The sequence below is a fragment of the Drosophila rhopaloa genome, unplaced genomic scaffold, assembly GCF_018152115.1.
Source record: "Drosophila rhopaloa isolate 14029-0021.01 unplaced genomic scaffold, ASM1815211v1 contig_115, whole genome shotgun sequence".
Lineage (NCBI taxonomy): Eukaryota > Metazoa > Arthropoda > Insecta > Diptera > Drosophilidae > Drosophila > Drosophila rhopaloa.
This window is the reverse complement of record NW_025334990.1, coordinates 16,344,563-16,362,298: the sequence shown is the minus strand read 5'-3', so window position 1 is coordinate 16,362,298 and position 17,736 is coordinate 16,344,563. Positions and strand designations below refer to the sequence as shown.

The following is a 17,736-nucleotide window of genomic DNA, read 5'->3' as shown; positions in this document are numbered from 1 at the left end:
GTTAGTGCACCTTTTTTTCACTCTCTTAATTTAGTACTTTAAATTCCATATTAAGAGCGAGATAAATGCGATAGAAGAAAAAGCGATAGGGATACCACAACTCAACGTAATCTTATCAAAGTTTTAAAAGCTATCTATTGTTTACCAAAACAATAGGGATTGCACAACAAAATGCAACACGTAACCAAATAAATAATCAGCAAGCTGACCTATAAACAAACCATTTATTGCCAAAACAATATTTACTTTAAAACTATAAGGAACTTATCACGCAGAAGAAGGGGTTTAGTGGTCGATATCGGTGAACTTGAAGGGGAATGGAATAGCGGGTTCCATTATGAACATGGTCTTGTAAGGACGACTGGCATCCCGATTGAACTCCACGTGGAAGTTGCGAATCAACTTGGCCACCGTGGTCTCCATTTCCAGATCCACGATTCTCTTGCCGATACACATGCGGGGTCCAAATCCGAAGGGCAGGAAGGTGAATGGACTGGCCTGCCCCTTCTTTCCCGTCTCCGGATTTCGTAGCCAGCGTTCTGGTATAAACTCATCTGGATCTGCATAGTAGGTGCTGTCCTTCAGAAGGACTTGCGATCCCAACAGGACAGTGGTTCCCTTGGGTATATTGTAGCCCGAAAGTGTCACATCGTTTGGGCAGGCTCTCAGAGTGCCAATGCCATTGGGATAGTATCGCATGGCCTCCTTAATCACAGCCCTCAAATAAGGCATATCCTTCATGGTCTCCTCGTTGAGCAGAGTGTCCTTTGTGGGCATGATCCTTAGGAGTTCCTCTCGCAGTTTCACCTGCTTCTCGGGATTTTTCGACAGACAAAGTAGCACGGCCGAAAGAAGTGTGGAAGTGGCATCTTCGCCAGCAAATAGGATATCCAAACTCATTATCACCGCCACTTTGGCATCGATATCCATTAATCTCTGCAACATACTGTTGCTGTTTTGTTCACCCGCCTGGCGACGTTGTTCCAGCGCATCCTGATTTTCCTTTAGAATTTTAAGGGCTACATCCAAACTGTCGTTGAGTGTTTTCTTCATTTTCCTGTACGTTGGCGTGGAAATTATCTTCCACATCGAAGGCTGAAAGTCCAGCTGGAACGTCAACCTGAAGATATCCCTCGTGCACTGGAAAAGTGTTAACGCGTCTGGATTATCTCGGTTCTTTCGGATCAAACCCATTTGCCGATCGAAGGCCACTAATGCGAGTGACTCGAAAATGCATCGACTTATTTCGTCCGAAAAGTTATCAGGGACTTCTAAAGTAACAGGATCACGAATCTCCTTAATGCTGAAAGGTAAAAAGTATTGTACTTTGTGTTATCACTTTCAAAAATAATTACTCACCGCTCTATAAACTCATTGATGATGTTGGACAGCGGCTCATAATACATTTTCAAACCCCTGGGTTGCATGAAAACCGGATTAACCGCAGAACGTAGTTTGCCCCAAGTCTCGCTTTGTCTAGCATATAAAAAAAATATTTTTTAATGGAATATATTATAATAAAACTCTTGAACTCACGCAGCTATCAGACCCTGAACCTCTCCATAAACATCTGGTCTAACATGCTGGCGAAAATACACCATCGAATCAAGACCTTCGCGATGTGGCCAAATTCCCTCGTTTCGGAAAACCGTTTCTATATCCTTTGTGTTGAATGTGGTGACCCAATCATTGCGGCCAAACATTCCCGGCATTATGAAGATATCACCATAACGATTTCGCATCGTCGTGCTATATTCCGTAATCGATGCATTCTGGAATTCACCGCCGGGCATAAATGCCCTAATGAATTTGAATTTGTTTGGGCGTGGAACTTCATTGAAGGGCCTGGGTTCCTCAGAAAGCTTAAAATGGAAAATAATTTATTCAATATAAAGTAATTTCGATTGATCTTTCCATTTACTTACATTGTCACTAATCTGAACTTGTTTCAAGGCAGACGATGATCTCAGAAATCTAAGGGGGCCTTTGCAAATAGCAATGGGTCCCACATTTTGTATGGTATTCATTCTCGTTCTCGACATCTACTGAAAACCTGTAAGCTTCTGAATTTGATTATATAGCCAAGTCTTATCGCAAAAACGTAAAGATTTTAAAGAGAGTAAAAAACAGAGAGCGCTACACAAAGTAGAGCTCTCAAACAAACACAAACAAGAGAGAACGCTATAGTCGGGTGCCCCGACTATCAGATACCCGTTACTCAGGTAAAGGGAGTGCGAGGGAGATGGAGATAGAAACTTTGATCACGCATAACTTTTTAACGAATGGTCCGATTTGAAAAATTTCTTCTACATTTCGATAGGTATTGATAAACACAATAAAACTGCATTTTTACTTTTCCGAAATATTTAAATTTTTAAAATCGTATATAAGCGATTGTGGGCGTCAGTGGGGGCGTGGCACCATTTTGAAACAAACTTGCGCTGCGTAGGAACTCCTAGAATCTGCATGCAAAATGCCAATCTTCTAGCTTTTATAGTTTCCGAGATCTCAGCGTTCATACGGACAGACAGACAGACAGACAGACAGACGGACAGACAGACGGACAGACGGACAGACGGACAGACGGACAGACGGACATGGCTATATCGACTCGGCTAGTGACCCTGATCAAGAATATATATACTTTATAGGGTCGGAAACGCTTCCTTCTAGCTGTTACATACTTTTGCACGAATACAATATACCCTTTTACTCTACGAGTAACGGGTATAAAAATTGGCAAACACATCGTGATTCTACAGTTTCTTATCAAGTATACGGCGTTTCACCGTGAGAACTAAAAAAACCGGTTTGTTCTTACTTGTTCAATAAGTAATACGTCTAGTTACATTATGAATAGGCAAAAAAATCTGGAAAAAAAAAACAAAATACAACAAGAGATAACGCTATAGTCGGGTGCCCCGACTATCAGATACCCGTTACTCAGGTAAAGGGAGTGCGAGGGAGATGGAGATAGAAACTTTGATCACGCATAACTTTTTAACGAATGGTCCGATTTGAAAGATTTCTTCTACGTTTCGATAGGTATTGATAAACACAATAAAACTGCATTTTTACTTTTCCGAAATATTAAAATTTTTAAAATCGTATATGAGCGATTGTGGGCGTTAAAGGGGGCGTGGCACCTTTTTGAAACAAACTTGCGCTGCGTAGGAACTCCTAGAATCTGCATGCAAAATGCCAATCTTCTAGCTTTTATAGTTTCCGAGATCTCAGCGTCCGTATGAACGCTGAACAGACAGACAGACGGACAGACGGACATGGCTATATCGACTCGGCTAGTGACCCTAGGGTCACCCCTATAGGGTCGGAAACGCTTCCTTCTAGCTGTTACATACTTTTGCACGAATACAATATACCCTTTTACTCTACGAGTAACGGGTATAATCAGCAAGCTGACCTATAAACAAGCCATTTATTGCCAAAATAATATTTATTTTAAGACTATAAGGAACTTATCACGCAATAAGAAGGGATTTAGTGGTCGATATCAGTGAACTTGAAGGGAAATGGAATAGCGGGTTCCATTATGAACATGGTCTTGTAAGGACGACTGGCATCCCGATTGAACTCCACGTGGAAGTTGCGAATCAACTTGGCCACCGTGGTCTCCATTTCCAGATCAACGATTCTCTTGCCGATGCACATGCGGGGTCCAAATCCGAAGGGCAGGAAGGTGAATGGACTGGCCTGCCCCTTCTTTCCCGTCTCCGGATCTCGTAGCCATCGTTCGGGTATAAACTCCTCTGGATCTGCATAGTAGGCGCTGTCCTTCAGAAGGACTTGCGATCCCAACAGGACAGTGGTTCCCTTGGGTATATTGTAGCCCGAAAGTGTCACATCGTTTGGGCAGGCTCTCAGAGTGCCAATGCCATTGGGATAGTATCGCATGGCCTCCTTAATCACAGCCCTCAAATAAGGCATATCCTTCATGGTCTCCTCGTTGAGCAGAGTGTCCTTTGTGGGCATGATCCGCAGGAGTTCCTCTCGCAGTTTCACCTGCTTCTCGGGATTTTTCGACAGACAAAGTAGCACTGCCGAAAGAAGTGTGGAAGTGGCATCTTCGCCAGCGAATAGGATATCCAAACTCATTATCACCGCCACTTTGGCATCGATATCCATTAATCTCTGCAGCATACTGTTGCTGTTTTGTTCACCCGCCTGGCGACGTTTTTCCAGCGCATCCTGATTTTCCCTCAGAATTTTCAAGGCTACTTCTAAACTGTCGTTGAGTGTTTTCTTCATTTTCCTGTACGTTGGCGTGGAAATTATCTTCCACATTGAAGGCTGAAAGTCCAGCTGGAACGTCAACCTGGAGATATCCCTCGAGCATTGGAAAATTGTTAACGCATCTGGATTATCTCGGTTCTTTCGTATCAAACCCATCTGCCGATCGAAGGCCACTAATGCGAGTGACTCGAAAATGCACCGGCTTATTTCGTCCGAAAAATTATCGGGGACTTCTAAAGTAACAGGATCACGGATCTCCTTAATGCTGAAAGGTGAAAAGTGTTAAACATTGTTTTATAACTTTTAAAACTAACTACTCACCGCTCTATAAACTCATTGATGATGTTGGACAGCGGCTCATAATACATTCTCAATCCCCTTGGTTGCATGAAAACCGGATTAATGGCGGAACGTAGTTTGCCCCAAGTCTCGCTTTGTCTAAAATATAAATAAATTATTTTTTTAATGGGATATATTATAAAAAAAACTCCTTAACTTACGCAGCCATCAGACTCTGAACCTCTCCATAAACATCTGGTCTAACATGCTGGCGAAAATACACAATCGAATCGAGACCCTCGCGATGTGGCCAAATTCCCTCGTTGCGGAAAACCGTTTCTATATCCTTTGTGTTGAATGAGGCGACCCAATCATTGCGGCCAAACATTCCCGGCATTATGAAGATATCACCATAACGATTTCGCATCGTTGTGCAATATTCCGTAATAGATGCATTCTGGAATTCACCGCCGGGCATAAATGCCCTCATGAATTTGAATTTGTTTGGGCGTGGAACTTCATTAAAAGGCTTGGGTTCCTCAGAAAGCTAAAATTGGAAAGTTATTTATTTAATATAAAGTAATTTCGATTGATCTTTCCATATACTTACATTGTCACTAATCTGAGCCTGTTTCAAGGCAGACGATGATCTCAGAAATCTAAGGGGGCCTTTGCAAATGGCAATAGGTCGCACATTTTGTATGGTATTCATTCTCGTTCTCGACATCTACTGAAAACCTGTAAGCTTCTGAATTTGATTATATAGCCAAGTCTTATCGCAAAAACGTAAAGATTTTAAAGAGAGTAAAAAACAGAGAGCGCTACACAAAGTAGAACTCTCAAACAAACACAAAAAATGGCCAAACATATCATGATTCTACAGTTTCTTATCAAGTATACGGCGTTTCACCGTGAGAACTAAAAAAACCGGTTTGTTCTTACTTGTTCAATAAGTAATACGTCTAGTTTCATTATGAATAGGCAAAAAAATCTGGAAAAAAAAAACAAAATACAACAAGAGAGAACGCTATAGTCGGGTGCCCCGACTATCAGATACCCGTTACTCAGGTAAAGGGAGTGCGAGGGAGATGGAGATAGAAACTTTGATCACGCATAACTTTTTAACGAATGGTCCGATTTGAAAAATTTCTTCTACATTTCGATAGGTATTGATAAACACAATAAAACTGCATTTTTACTTTTCCGAATTATTTAAATTTTTAAAATCGTATATGAGCGATTGTGGGCGTTAAAGGGGGCGTGGCACCTTTTTGAAACAAACTTGCGCTGCGTAGGAACTCCTAGAATCTGCATGCAAAATGCCAATCTTCTAGCTTTTATAGTTTCCGAGATCTCAGCGTTCATACGGACGGACAGACGGACAGACGGACATGGCTATATCGACTCGGCTAGTGATCCTGAACAAGAATATATATACTTTATAGGGTCGGAAACGCTTCCTTCTAGCTGTTACATACTTTTCAACGAATACAATATACCCTTTTACTCTACGAGTAACGGGTATAAAAATAATAGCCTTTTTGATTAAAAATTTTTCAAGCCACAATATTGGCCTATCATTCAAAATGAATGCCTCAGCAGAATTCAAACTTTAATAGCAATTCGAGGTCTAAGCATAAATTTCCTAAGCCAAACAAAAAGTGATTGTAAAATGGGTATTTGCAGTTTTATTTTCAATTTTACGCCAATTTTACGAAATTAGCCGCTAATTAAATTTGCATTTTCCAATTGGCCAAATTGGCCAGCGCAGTCGACGGTCCACACACCTGACCAAAACACCCCAAAACACGCACCATTTCGACCATAACCGCTAAAACAACACGAGCCCCGTTCAAATGTTGTTCGGCTTTCGGTTTTGGCCCTCCCAATTAAACATCAATTGAGAAAGAGGCAATCCCCCACTGAGATAACACAAGTCGCGTGCCGGAGATATCACGCTTCTGCCACTCAAATCAAATCTAATCTAAAGGGAAATTCTTTAAGTGCACTAAATTAGATCGTTTATTTACAACACATTTCACCAGAAAGTATACTAATTTCAAAGCCATTTAATAGTCGATATCGGTGAACTTGAAGCGGAAGGGAATGGCCGGTTCCATGAAGAAGAAAGTCTTGAATGGACGACTTGAATCGTAGTTGAATTCCACCTGGAAGTTCCTGATCAACTTTGCCACACTCGTCTCGACTTCCAAGTCCACCAATCTCTTGCCAATGCACATCCGTGGTCCAAAGCCAAAGGGCAGGAAACTGAAGGCACTGATGGGGGTCTTCTTTCCAGTCTGCGGATCCCTTAGCCAACGTTCTGGCAGGAACTTGTCGGCTTGTGGATAGTACCTGTCGTCCTGCAAAAGGATATTTGAGGCGAGCATCACATTGCTGCCCTTTGGGACATTGTAACCCGAGAGAGTGACATCTGTAGGGCAAATGCGCAGGTTTCCCAACCCATTGGGATAGTAACGTAGAGCTTCCTTGATCACTGCCCTCAAGTAGGGCATATCCTTCATGCTTTCCTCGTTGAGAAGGGAGTCCTTAGTGGGCATCACCTTTAGGAGTTCCTCGCGCAGCTTTCCCTGCTTCTCTGGGTTCTTGGCCAAACACATGATCACAGCCGACAACAAAGTAGATGTGGCATCAACACCGGCGAACAAGATGTCCAAACTCATGACGGTGGCCATCTTGGGATCCACCTCCATCATCTTCTGCAGCATGCTGTTGTTATTGACCTGTTCTCCCGCCTGACGACGCTTCTCCACCGAATCCTGTGCATCCTTCAGTAAGTTCTGCGAGGCCAGCAACGAATCCTCGAGAGTCCTCATCATTTTTTTATAAGTAGGCGTGGCCACATATCTCCACATCGATGGCTTTATGTCCAACTCGAAGATATATCTTATCAGCTCTTTTGAAAATTTGAACAGTGCCAATGCATCGGGATTATCGCGGTTCTTTCTGATCATTCCCATTTCGCGATCAAATGCCACCAGACCCAGGGAATCAAAAATAAGTCGGCTTATTTCCTCTGAAAAATTATCAGGAACTTCCAGAGTTTTGCTATCTCGAATTTCCTTGATGCTGGAAAAGTTTACAACAAATCAGTGGGATTTTTGGACACATATCATTCTTACCTTACCGCTCAATAAACTCATTGTTGATGTTGGACAGTGGTTCGTAATATGTTTTTAAGCCCTTTGGTTGCATGAAAATTGGATTAAGGGCTGATCGCATTTTACCCCAGACCTCCGCTTGCCTAGAATTTAAGTATCAGAGTAAGTTTAAATTTAGCAGAACTCAAATTGTACAACGTACGATACCACCAGACCCATATTTTCTCCATACACATCAGGTCTTATGTGTGTCCGAAAATATTCAAATGAGGCGAAGACTTCTCGTTGCGGCCAATTTCCCTCGTTTCGGAAGACAGTCTCAATGTCCGTGGGACTAAAAGTGGTCACCATGTCCTTGCGACCGAACAATCCCGGCATTATGAAGATGTCACCATATCGATCTCTCATTGCGTGTGCAAAATCCACAATCGAAGCATTTTGAAACTCACCGCCCGGCGCAAAAGATCTGATGAACTGCCATTTTCCGGGACGTGGGATCTCATTATAAGGTCGAGCGTTTGTGGCTGCAGTGTCGGCAGCCTAAAGTTCACGAAAAAATAAATTAATTATCCACCAAATAAGTATTAAGTAATAGTAATAATGTTTCAACTCACATTGGCCAAAACCTGTGCCTGACTGGAAGCCGCCCTCATATACGAAATGGATCCATTTGAAATGGCCACTCGCTGTGCATTCTGAAAAATATTCATGGTAAGTCGTCAGCTAATTCAAATGAGCAACTGACTTCTGAGGACTGCAGCCAGATTTTTTATAGCGTAACCTTATCAACTATTTGTTGATAAGAGAGACTACCCGTGTGAACAAACAAAGCGAATTTATAGGCCAAAACAGAACCAAAACAAAAGTGATAATTAATTCAATCACTTCAAAAGTCGCAATCCAGCATGACTTGCAATTTTACATTGAGATTCAACGTATTTTAAGGTCTAAATTCTGGCCTATAGCGGCCATTAACCTTAAAGTATTTTATATTAGCAATTAATATAAATACTTCTGAACTGTAGATTCATTTTATTTTTAAGAAAGGGATTTGATATTGGTAGTAAATCCTAACATATCTAATAAAGAAGTGATTCTTGTGGAACACTTCAGTTCAGTCACCTGTTTAAATCTTTGTATGATGAAATTTCTGATAACAAAAGACTATACAATTAGACTTCGAAGTCTCTGATAAGAAATGTGTTTAAATCGTTATCACTGGTAAATTTTTGAGGGGGTCAAAATTGTATTAAAAACCTTCCTAGAGAATTGGCTGTAAAGGGTATCACCCATACGCACTGTTGCCTCTAGTTTTCCAAAATTTGTATAAACTGGCAGCGTTAGAAATGGGAATACGATTTTTTTTGTACTAATCTTATTCTAACTTAGAAGCTGTGAAAACGGTGAGAGTAAAGTTTATATTTTTGAACCACCCTAAAGTAAATTGTACATACAAATATGTGCGTCTTTTTTTAGCTTATCAGCACTTTAATAATTTGTTATTGTCGAAATGTCTGATTTGTTATTTAAATGCTTTCAGGGGGTGATAAAGATAACAGCAATCACCCGCTGGAGACAGAATACACTTAATTTAAATTTTATTTATTTATTAGTATTTATTACTATTAAATATAAAATTATTTATTTACAATATTTTAAAAGAAAGTTTGATAATTTCAAAGCCATTTAATAGTCGATATCGGTGAACTTGAAGCGAAAGGGAATGGCCGGTTCCATGAGGAAGAAAGTCTTGAATGGACGACTGGAATCGTAGTTGAATTCCACCTGGAAGTTCCTTATCAACTTGGCCACACTCGTCTCGACTTCCAAGTCCACCAATCTCTTGCCAATGCACATGCGAGGTCCAAATCCAAAGGGCAGGAAACTGAAGGCATTCATGGGAGTCTTTTTGCCAGTCTGGGGATCTCTTAGCCAACGTTCTGGTAGGAACTTGTCAGCTTGTGGATAGTAGCTATTGTCCTGCAAAAGGACATTTGAGGCGAGCAGCACATTGCTGCCCTTTGGGACATTGTAACCCGAAAGGGTGACATCTGTGGGGCAAATGCGCAGGTTTCCCAAGCCATTGGGATAGTAACGCAGAGCTTCCTTGATCACTGCCCTCAAATAAGGCATATCCTTCATGCGTTCCTCGTTGAGAAGGGAGTCCTTGGTGGGCATTAACTTCAGTAGTTCCTCTCGCAGTTTTGCTTGCTTTTCTGGATTCTTAGCCAAACACATGATGACAGCCGACAACAAAACAGATGTGGCATCCACACCGGCTAACAAGATATCTAGACTCATGACCGTTGCCATTTTGGGATCAATCTCCATCATCTTCTGCAGCATGCTGTTGTTATTGACCTGTTCTCCCGCCTGACGACGCTTCTCCACCGAATCCTGGGCGTCCTTGAGCAAGTTCTGCGTGGCCAGCAACGAATCCTCAAGAGTCCTGATCATTTTTTTATAAGTAGGCGTGGCCACATATCTCCACAGTGATGGCTTGATATCCAACTCGAAGGCATATTTAACGAGATCTCTTGAAAATTTAAACAGGGCAACTGCATCGGGATTATCTCGGTTCTTTCTAATCATTCCCATTTCGCGATCAAATGCCACTAGACCCAAGGAATCGAAAATAAGTCGGCTTAGTTCCTCAGTGAAGTTATCAGGAACTTCGAGGGTTTTGCTATCCCGTATTTCCTTTATACTGGAAAAAGTTAAGACAAATCAGTTGGATGTTAAGTCATATATTATCCATTACCTTACCGCTCAATAAACTCATTGTTGATGTTGGACAGTGGTTCGTAATATGTTTTCAAGCCCTTGGGTTGCATGAAAATGGGATTAAGGGCTGATCGCATTTTACCCCAGGCTTCGGCTTGCCTAAAATTTAAGTATCAGAGTTAGTTTAGAACAATTTGTAATTCATTTGTACAACGTACGCTGCCACCAGACCCGGATTTTCTCCATAAACATCAGGTCTTACGTGCGTCCGAAAATAAAGAAGTGAAGCGAAGACATCTCGTGCCGGCCAATTTCCCTCGTTTCGGAAGACAGTCTCAATGTCTTTGGGACTAAAGGTGGTCACCATATCCTTGCGTCCGAACAATCCCGGCATTATGAAGATGTCACCATAACGATCTCTCATCGCGTGTGCAAAATCCACAATCGAAGCGTTTTGAAACTCACCGCCCGGCGCAAAAGATCTGATGAACTGCCATTTTCCGGGACTTGGGATCTCTTTATATGGTCGAGGGTTTGTGGCTGAAGTATCGGCAGCCTAAAGTTCACGAATTGATAAATGAATTATCCACCATAGAATACTAATACTATTTCAACTCACATTGGCCAAAACCTGTGCCTGACTGGAAGCCGCCCTCATATACGAAATGGATCCATTTGCAATGGCCACTCGCTGTACATTCTGAAAAATATTCATGGTAAGTCGTCAGCTAATTCAAATGAGCAACTAACTTCTGAAGACTGCAGCCTTCAGCTTTTATAGCGTAACCTTATCAATAAACAGAGAGATTACCCTTGTGAACAAACAAAGCGAATTTGTAGACCAAAACAGAACCAAAACAAAACTGATAAATAATTATCTCACATCAAAAGTCGCAATCCAGCTTGACTGGCCGTATTACATAGATTCAACGTATTTTAAGGTCTAAATTCTGGCCCATAGCTGCTATATAATCATAACATATCTAATAAACAAGTGATTCTTGTGGCACACTTTAATTTAGTCACCTGTTTAAATCTTTGTATGATGAAATTTTTGATAACAAACGGCTATATAATTTGACTTCAATGCTTCTGATAAGAAATTTGTTTATAAGCGAACGTTTTGACCGATAAACATTTTTATATGTACATATTCAACCAGGCATTGGCACATTTAAGCTCTACCAAAATATATTTGTTGGAAAAAATACGTTTTAAGATCAGAGATTTGGCTGCAAAGCTTATCACTCATACGCACTGTTGCCCCCAATTTCCCAAAGTTGTGTTCTTATTTGAATAAGCTGGCCCATTAGAAATGGAATTAAGTTTTTTGTACTAATCTTATCCTAACTAAAAAAATAAAAAAATTTTTGCGGCTTTTTATCTTTTACTATCAGAACTTCAATTAATTTTTATTGGCGAAATACCTGGTTTGTTATTCAAATGCTTTCAGGGGGTATTCCCATCCAAAGATAATAGCAATCGCCCGCTGGAAACAGAACTTAAATTCAATTTAATCTAATTGGAAAATCTATTACTATTACAAATATTATTACTTGTTTACAATATCTAACCAGAGAGTATAATAATTTCAAAGCCATTTAATTGTCGATGTCAGCGAACTTTATGGGAAGTTTCAGCTATTGCATAATTTAGTTATAGATAACTATTTGTAAACCCAATTTAATACACCGATTTGAGACCTCTTTAAGCCGATATCTTATTACAATTAATAATAAAGTTTCCTTTTTGCAATTCGTGTGTAGGGGCAAGCCAACTGAAACTCTTGAGTTTTCAAGACTTGGCCAAGAAGTGCAGGGGTTGCCCAAACAAATTACGCCAGCCAAATGCAATCCTCGAAGAGGCTGTAAATCTTGGCGGCATTGTTGTGCTACGTTCCCCCCCTTTTCCGGCCTCCCATGTGCATAATCAGTGCACTCAGGCGGGGCACAAAAGGCGGAGCGGAGAACAGAACCCAGTTATGTTCAAGTGTCACCAAGGCTGGCCGCAACTGTCGGCAATAACAAACCCAGTGTCGAGTCGAGTCGAGTGGAGTGGAGCGTTGTTGAATGCCCCGATTCCCTGCCTCCGATCCCCAATCCCCAATCCCCAATCCCCAATCCCCGATCCCCGTTTTCCGACTCTGCTCCTGACGCAACGAGACATGTTCCTGCGGCTCCATTTTGTACCTGTTCCCGACGTACATGGCAGTCATCCCATTTCTCCTCCATTTCATTGGTCCTGAGTGCGTGTGGTCTCCGGTTGCAGTTGGAGTTGGAGTTGGGGCTGAAGTTGCAGTTGCTCATTTCTAGCCATCCCGTTCCACATGGCCTAAACCATCTGGCATCTGCCGCCTGACATATCTCTTGAATCCATTTCTGAATTCAGTCTTTGGTTTCTTTAGCTCATATGTGGCCCCTCCCTCCCCTCCCCTGCCTTTGTTTCACTGCCTGGTGAAAGGTTTTTAAATTTCGACTGGAGCACCCTTGAAGCTGCCTTTGGCAAGTGGCACAACATCCTGCACAACCGGGGCATCCAACACACACTCCCACTTATCTGCTGGAATTTCTCACGTGTGCCGGGCGTCTTTTGAAGACCGGGCTCTGAGCGCATCAGGCGCAACGACTTGAAGTGTTTATATTCCATGCCGACAACTTTATCCACACCCCAGAGGCACTGGGAGAAACTAATGCTATTGGAGTACTTAAACGTATTTTAGATCAGGTCAAGTCGTTCTGATTTACTGATATTTTAAGAAATTTATCATCAACTATATTAATCTATAAAATAATTATTTAAAATATGTGTATGTAATCAATGGTAAATACCTAAAACGATTGGCCAATAATTATTACTGTATCTTAAATTGTAAAATCAACATTTATGTATTTAATAGCTTTATAAAAATAATTCTTTTAAATTTTGTATCAGTATTGTATATTCAAAATCAACAAAATTCAACATATAACCAGCTAACTAGCTAGCCAAATATAAGATAATTGATAATACATTTCAAGTCACTTGTAATCAATTTCTGAAATTCACCTTACGGTATACTTTTTTTTCAGTGCACCTATAACAGCAACAGTAGCAACATCTCTGGCAAAAACATAAGGAACCGCAGGAGCAGGAACGCAGCACCCAGTTGCCTTGTTTATGGTAATTACTTCACAAATCCTGCAACTTTTTAATTAACTTAATTTGCTTGAAATGCAACAACTTCGTCAGTGTGCGTGTGTGTATGTGTGTGTGTGTGTGTGTGAGTTGCACCCAATTTTCACACAAAAATGAAACTGCATTTTATGTGGCCTAAATGTTTCTGCTGTTGGCTGCTGGTCATCAAATCAAGTGATTGCCAAGCACACGAGGCACCTAAGACTCGACAGGACATGTGGTTGCCGCTGTTTTTCCATGTCATGTCACCCGGCTGACAACTCTCTGCGTTCGGATGCGGTTGCCGGGTGTTTAAAGGATGTCCAAAGGATGTCCAAAGGAGCAGAGCCTTCAAATGCACACTGCTCGACGCACCTTGTCAAAACTCGTCACTTGGCCAACACCCATACCCATGCATGTATAGGGGGGATCCCCCTTCCTTCTGGCCACCAAACACCTGGCCTAATGAGCTGTCAGCAACCATGGCTATGACCGCTAGGCTGCTACCAACTGGGCAAAGTAACCACAAGATTTTGCAGACACTTCTGGCCAACACACAGACAGCCTTGCATTTTGTGTTCATGTGGCTGTGTGTGTGTGTGTGTCTGAACATGTCTTGATTGCCAAAAACCAAGACTTACGCCAAGTATGACAAATGCAGCAAACGAATCACCCACATCGAAGTTAAGCTCTTGGCCATTTCTGTTTATGGACAGCTAACTAATTTTGTATAATCGATGCTCCGACATCGATACGACCATCTGTGGCTCCTTTGAGCCGCTTGCAACAATAATGGCCTAATATCCAGGCTAGCATGTTTACTTGCTGTGGCCAAAACAATGTATCCCAATCTCAAAAACTAGTTCACAGGAAACAAGACAATTTAAAGGCCAAATTGTAAACAAGAATCCAGTCTAAAACTTCTGAAAGCGGTAAAATCCTTTGAACACGATGCCTTATGTTTGTTTTTAGCAATAAATCTACTTAGATATTGTATTAATTAATTTAATACAATGAACGTTGAAATTATATAATCCATGATATATCCATATATCAAAGAAATTAAAGTGGTTAATTAAATACAACTTATTTTAGTCATATAACTTTTATAATATAAAAGAATTGAAAAGTGTGCTGTTTTTTATTATTTTCTGGCATTAAGTCATTGAGTTCTCTTAATTTCTTTCTCCAACATAACTTTATTAATTTTCTCAGTGCACTAATTCAGGTCTACAGATGTTCAATTCAAACAATTTTTTGTTCGATTAATGTCACATGAGCAAGCAACTGCATAGTAACGAAAATCCTTTGCAAAGGCAAACCAAAATGGTATCAAAACCTAGAGAGCTTTGGGTCCACTTCGGTTGTTAAACCTTAATCAACTTTGGAGGAGTTTCTCTGATATTTTCCAAAAAATATCTGCTTGGGTGGCCCTTTCCAGATCTGCCACATTTAACCACTAAATGCCCGCCGGTTATGCTAAGCCCTTTGGCATAATGTTTGTTTGATTGACCGCGACTAATTAATAAATTGTGGCAGTTCGACAATGTTTAACTTGGCTGGACGGCATAAAAAAAAATAAGAGCGATGCCCGCATAGTTGACTTCTCACACAAGCGAGCATTTGTTGATTAAATTATAATAAGCGATGGCAGCTCTTCGCAGCTCTTAACCCCCTTCGGCCCGCCTTAACAACGCACACCCCACCCACATAAGTCAACAATTACAATTATGCTTTGATGACCGTATGACCAGCACACATTAATTTATAATTTGTTCAAATTATAATTGCCGGCCATAACTGCAACAACGCACGCCAGTGGCATTTGGGGCATTAACACTAACACCCTGGGGACATGACTAAGCCCCTGACACAGCATACGAAACAAGCTGCCCAAAGAGGGGCCCACACGAATTTAACCTCTTCAATTGACCGGGGTTACTGGTACTGCAAGGGGGAGGGGGAGGGGGAGGGGGGATTGTTTGTCTGTTGACCTTCATGACGTCGTCAGCAGCAGACAAACATACGTAGGCACACACCCATCTGTGATGCACTCAAGGGTTGCACTCCCGTTCGTTCGGCTGTCAGTCACTTTTCATCGGGGATTTTCCAGCTGCCCGCATACCCTGTTTGCCGGAAAAATCTTCGTAACGATCGAAATACATGAGAACTTTTCTGGATAAAAAGGAGTGGAACTCTGTAATTGAAATTAAGTAGCGTAAATTACAATTATGGTTAGTAAAAAAGCAAAAAAAACGGTTTATTCAAACAAAAAGTAAGACCCCAAGTACCACATGAAATTTGTTTAATGTAAAACAATTATTTATATATAATTTGTATTTTATTTTATTTATAAGAATTTGTATATATAATTTGTATTTTATTTTATTTATAAGAGAAATTTGTTTTTGAACAATAAATGTTTAATATATGTAGATAACAAATACATTTGTAATTTTAATATAAATTTATACTTGTTTGAATGTTTTGGAATGATATGGCACTCAAAACATCAACTAATCCTATAAATTGTTCGTTTTTTTCACCCGTTCGATTGGGTATATGCATTTAAAAACGATTAAAGTTATTTTTAATTTCATTTTTTCTGAAACGTTTTTCAGTATTTCAAATAAATTAAGTGAGCATTTAATATACTAAAACACCATAACCAGGTATCACGCTGTTTACAGCCTGCGTGATCGTTTAATTAAGAGAAGATGACGCATACGATCTAAATTGAATTATTTACTCGGTTTTTATGAATGAATCGCTCGTAAATGAATCAGCCAGAAGGCAGAATACGAGCGTGAGTGTCACGAAAAATAGTGGTCGAATATGTATCTTTGGTTCATTCAACAAATGATTATTTATGGGGCCAAAGAGGCGGCTTTAGCCAGTGAATTCCGGTTAAAAGTAACTCGCTGGCAAGCCGAGCTCATTAATTTTCGGGGAAAGGTCCCCCTTAAGTCTCTGCCTCGATTTTGCCGCCGAAGGTTGAGTTCAAATGGCAACCCGGCTGAAGATTTCTCAATTGTCGCTGTGGCGCCCAGAGGGTATGACAATTTAATTAATTAACGGCGCAGAACTCACTTTTCAACATGCGGTGGTGGTGGAGGGGGGGTTTAGGGCTCAAGGAAGGAAGAGCAACCTAGGAGACACACATTGACTTGGCCCCGTGGCCCCTGCTTATTATTCAGTAACCGAAAAAGCCGCAAACTGGATGTGAGGCAGCCACTTCTGTTGCTTCTCGAGTGCCACACATACCCACTCCATTCGGTGGTGGTTTCATCAATCATGGGAAGAAGTAACCTCGCCCGCAGGCGCCTAACCTAACCCTTCGATGAACTCATTGAACCTGAATATCACATTCTATGAGGGCTGGGACCTCTGCCTAATTGCATTATTTGCTGTATTAAAGTCAAATTAACGGGGGCAACATCACAGGGCCTACAATTACATCACAGTCAACTCCTCGAAATTCAACTGGTGAATGTTTAATGGGCATTTTGCTTTGATGTTTGCTGGCTATCGCATTTCCCATTTCGCCATTTAAAGCAATTTGCATTTATGTTTTCTAAAATCGAGCCATGCAGCAGCAAATAGAGTTATTACATGAAGTGGTCGTTTGGTTTTCAGCTACGGATTTCCACTGGCCCGGCTGAAAAAAGCTATTTCATAAGCGTTGCATGCCTCAAATTTTACAGCAAATAAACATTCCGCATCGCCGCATCCAATTCTATATGTATCTGTATCTGTATCCCCAATGTGTTGCCATTTCCCTTTGTGTTTTTGTGTTTTTGCGCTCGTTTTTGCATATCTGCATCCGAATGGACGCTGTGGCCAAAGTGCTGCTCTCGGTTATGTGCCACAACAATTTCGTTGTTTTTTGTTTGGCTTGACATAAATTACAGCGACAGCACGCAAAACTTCAGCACGCATATTTTCCAGCTACAGAGTTGGTTCGCTTTTCGTTTTCCGTTTTTCGGCTTTCAGCTTTCAGCTATTCGGGACACAGGATACCGAAACGCAGGCCACATCACCCAGGGCCTTTCATTGACATTCCCACCACACGGAGCGCAGCCAAACATTCGCCCGGTTATACATTTTTGTCAAATTTTGTCAATTCTTAAACCGAAACATATTTCAGCTTGCTGTCCCTGACATTCCATAGTTATGCTAATGCCAACACCGGATCGAAAGGGGGAAA

The 17,736-nt window shown here is 41.1% G+C and overlaps 4 protein-coding genes across 4 annotated transcripts; all 4 read right to left on the bottom strand.

Annotated features, from left to right (window-relative positions):
- Positions 1-205: 205 nt before the first annotated feature.
- Positions 206-2,029, bottom strand: LOC108041056 (probable cytochrome P450 12d1 proximal, mitochondrial). Its single transcript, XM_017118824.1, has 4 exons — positions 1,926-2,029; positions 1,537-1,862; positions 1,360-1,476; positions 206-1,303 (listed from the first exon to the last, which is right to left on the bottom strand). Exons 1-4 carry the CDS (start codon positions 2,025-2,027, stop codon positions 286-288), a joined length of 1,563 nt encoding a protein of 520 aa, XP_016974313.1. The 5' UTR covers positions 2,028-2,029; the 3' UTR covers positions 206-285.
- Positions 2,030-3,435: 1,406 nt separating this feature from the next.
- LOC108044819 (probable cytochrome P450 12d1 proximal, mitochondrial) lies at positions 3,436-5,247 on the bottom strand. The gene is made up of 4 exons (XM_017123967.2): positions 5,141-5,247; positions 4,752-5,077; positions 4,573-4,689; positions 3,436-4,516 (listed from the first exon to the last, which is right to left on the bottom strand). The coding sequence occupies exons 1-4, from the start codon at positions 5,240-5,242 to the stop codon at positions 3,499-3,501; spliced, it is 1,563 nt and encodes a 520-aa protein (XP_016979456.1). The 5' UTR covers positions 5,243-5,247; the 3' UTR covers positions 3,436-3,498.
- A 1,287-nt stretch (positions 5,248-6,534) lies between these two features.
- Positions 6,535-8,368, bottom strand: LOC108053629 (probable cytochrome P450 12d1 proximal, mitochondrial). Its single transcript, XM_017136332.2, has 4 exons — positions 8,267-8,368; positions 7,855-8,192; positions 7,679-7,795; positions 6,535-7,620 (listed from the first exon to the last, which is right to left on the bottom strand). The coding sequence occupies exons 1-4, from the start codon at positions 8,360-8,362 to the stop codon at positions 6,600-6,602; spliced, it is 1,572 nt and encodes a 523-aa protein (XP_016991821.2). The 5' UTR covers positions 8,363-8,368; the 3' UTR covers positions 6,535-6,599.
- Positions 8,369-9,338: 970 nt separating this feature from the next.
- LOC123037488 (probable cytochrome P450 12d1 proximal, mitochondrial) lies at positions 9,339-11,108 on the bottom strand. Its single transcript, XM_044458438.1, has 4 exons — positions 10,996-11,108; positions 10,595-10,932; positions 10,419-10,535; positions 9,339-10,359 (listed from the first exon to the last, which is right to left on the bottom strand). Exons 1-4 carry the CDS (start codon positions 11,089-11,091, stop codon positions 9,339-9,341), a joined length of 1,572 nt encoding a protein of 523 aa, XP_044314373.1. The 5' UTR covers positions 11,092-11,108.
- Positions 11,109-17,736: the final 6,628 nt, after the last annotated feature.